Source organism: Myotis davidii, unplaced genomic scaffold (assembly GCF_000327345.1).
Source record: "Myotis davidii unplaced genomic scaffold, ASM32734v1 scaffold701, whole genome shotgun sequence".
Classification (NCBI taxonomy): Eukaryota; Metazoa; Chordata; class Mammalia; order Chiroptera; family Vespertilionidae; genus Myotis; species Myotis davidii.
Window position 1 is genome coordinate 366,953 of NW_006291552.1, and position 3,205 is coordinate 370,157.

At 41.7% G+C, this 3,205-nt stretch overlaps 1 protein-coding gene across 1 annotated transcript in view; it reads left to right on the forward strand.

The window, feature by feature from the left end:
* Nucleotides 1-2,700, forward strand: part of GJB6 (gap junction protein beta 6) — an 11,190-nt gene extending 8,490 nt beyond the window's left edge. The window contains exon 2 of the mRNA XM_006765060.2: nucleotides 1,212-2,700. Within this exon, the coding sequence (XP_006765123.1) occupies nucleotides 1,227-2,012 (786 nt within the window). The 5' untranslated portion in view covers nucleotides 1,212-1,226 and the 3' untranslated portion in view covers nucleotides 2,013-2,700. The remainder of the gene's footprint in view (nucleotides 1-1,211) is intronic.
* Nucleotides 2,701-3,205: the final 505 nt, after the last annotated feature.

Sequence of the window (3,205 nt, forward strand, 5' to 3'; positions counted from 1 at the left end):
TAGCTATCAACAAGTGAATCTAAAACTCAAGTGAATCAAAAATCTGATGAACAGAGTAAACTGGTGAATATAATAGAACCAGGGGCATGGAAAGGTAGTGGACTGACAATTCTTGGGGGGAAAAGGGTGTGGGAGTGCAGGAAGAGACTGGACAAAAATCGTACTCCTATGGATGAGGACAGTGGGAGGCAGCGGTAAGGGCAGAGGGTGGGGTGGGAACGGGGTGGAGGGGAGCTATGGGGGGAAAAAGGAGGAACAACTGTAATAATCTGAACAATAAAGATTTAATTTTTTAAAAAAAGAAAAAAGAAGAGGGTCTTTCTATAGGTATGGTATTAGGTTTTCTAGGAGCCCACAATGATGGCAGAATGATATTCAGGATAGAAATAAATATAAATATATTGTGTAAATAAACCAGTAAGTATTTATTTTCTTACTTTCCCTTCTTAGTTTGTAGGGTAAACCAGATTATTTCATTCCAATGCATAATTTTTTTTTCTTCAATAAACCATTTAATCACTAAAACCTTCTATGGACCCTCTGTGCTCTCTGGGCAATTAGAAACACAGTGATTTCATGGGAACTGGAGAAGGAATTTGAATTACCTGTATTCATGTTAAACAGTGACCTATTACATAACCTGAAGTCAATTGAATGGAGATGATATTAAATCCCCTCAAAAGTTATCTCTGACCATTATAAACTTTTGAACAGTAATAGATACAGAGGCAGAGCTGCCTCGAACAGATTGTCAAAATGCAGCGGGAAGGCCGGGAAAAGTTGGGGGGCAGGAGGGAGGGGTATAAGAGATCAACCGAAGGACTTGTATGCATGCATATATGCATAATCAATGGACATGGGACGCTGGGGGGTGGGGGAGGCCAGGGGATAGTCAAGGACGGGGGGAAAAAAAACACATATGTAATACCCTTTGTAATACTCTAAGCAATAAAAAAAAAGTTATCTCTGGTAAAAAATAAATAAATAAATAAATAAATAAATAAACCACCACAACAACAAACAACAAACAAAAACCTTTGAATGTCTTTAGACTGGGCATTCCTCCCCAGAAAACCTCCTACCAGCAATTTAGGGGTTGAAATTATAGCTATCACAACACACTCTAAGCAAAAATTGCTTCAGTCTTGTAATATTGCTACTACTGTATACATTCAAAGGAACTTTCTGCTAATTTCCTTTTGTCTGTTTAGGAATAAACCAATACAATGGATTGGGGTACCCTGCACACTTTCATCGGGGGTGTGAACAAACACTCCACCAGCATCGGGAAGGTGTGGATCACCGTCATCTTCATCTTCCGTGTCATGATCCTCGTGGTGGCCGCTCAGGAAGTGTGGGGAGATGAACAGGAAGACTTTGTGTGCAACACTCTGCAGCCAGGATGCAGAAACGTGTGCTATGACCACTTCTTCCCCGTGTCCCACATCCGGCTGTGGGCCCTGCAGCTCATCTTCGTCTCCACCCCTGCCCTGCTTGTGGCCATGCACGTTGCCTACTACCGGCAGGAGGCCGCCCGCAAATTCAGACGAGGAGAGAAGAGAAATGAATTCAAAGACTTGGAAGACATTAAAAAGCAGAAGGTTCGGATCGAGGGAGCCCTGTGGTGGACATACACCAGCAGCATATTTTTCCGAATCATCTTCGAAGCCTCCTTCATGTATGTGTTTTACTTCCTATACAATGGGTACCACCTGCCCTGGGTGCTGAAATGTGGGGTTGATCCTTGCCCCAATCTTGTTGACTGCTTCATCTCCAGACCTACGGAGAAAACCGTGTTCACCATTTTTATGATCTCTGCCTCGGTGATTTGCATGCTACTCAATGTGGCCGAGTTGTGCTACCTGCTGCTGAAAGTGTGTTTCAGGAAATCAAAAAGAGCCCAGACACAAAGAAACCACCCCAGTCATGCCCTAAAGGAGAGTAAGCAAAATGAAATGAATGAGCTGATTTCAGATAGTGGTCAAAATGCAACCACTGGTTTTCCAAGTTAGACATTTCAAAGTTCGATGTAGCCAGCTCCTAACAAAACTGGTGTCTTCTCCTAAGGACCCTCTCTCTAGGCTAGAGACTTCGTGTTTATAAATGGCTTTCATAATACATAGGTACTTGAGTTAATGTTTTATAGAATAATTGTGCCATTAATATGCAACATGATCACATATGTGGTCCATCTCTGAAAACTAAGACAGGTTGACAACCCTACCTTGAAGCTTCTTTCACATGTCTGTTTTAGGTGGACCATCTGACATAGTGGGTATTTCCTGAAACTTTAAGATTGTAACTTTTGTTGATAATGTTAATCTAGAAATGGATACTTTTATTAGTAAAAGATATTTTTATAGGATTAAGTGTTTTAGTACTGACTTTGAATTTATATATTTTTATAATGACTAGTCTTCTTTACCTGGAAAAACATGCATTGCTAATTTTAGAATTATACTTTAAGTATTTAAATTTTGAACTTACTGTATCTTGTTGTAAATCATATTTTGCATTGTCTACTGACAAGTTTATAAACTAGCATGATTCTCTGGAAAATGTTCATTGTACAATATATTTTTACGGCTTTGTGAATGTAGACAGAGCTGTATGGAGGTCGGAAGCTTTTTAAAACTAGTCCATTTGCAGTAGTTGTGAACAGCTCCCCTCAATAAAGATGAACCCCACTGCTTAAGCGTTCCTATGCATTCTCGGTTTCTGTTCTGTTCGGGGAGCCATGATGTCATCCCCAGTGGTATGATGAATGGGTTGGGACACTCTTGCTGGGGTAGCTGCTGGTTCTGTGGGTGCAGTTGCCCTGAGGTTCACTGAGAACTCTTGCTTCCTCACATCAAATAAGCAGAGACCAAGTTCAGCAGCCCACTCAGCCCTCCACTTGGAGAGGAGTTTGCAGCTTTAGCACATGGAGGATGTCCTCTGGGTCAGTGCAACCTTGATAGAGAGGTCAGGGAAGTTTTCAGGTGTTCAGCAGCAACCTAACAAAGCTTGCCTCAACAGACTCATTACCTGAGTCCTTCAGTCCATGATGACTGAGAAAAATATCCACAGCTTTACCCCCATAGACAGGGAAACCTTCCTCCTAAGGATTTCCCGGCTGAACACAGATGCCTTTTGTGTGGGTGTTGGTGAGTCAGTCACAGACTGCTCACTCAGGACTAATGATATACACATGCAACTGACATAG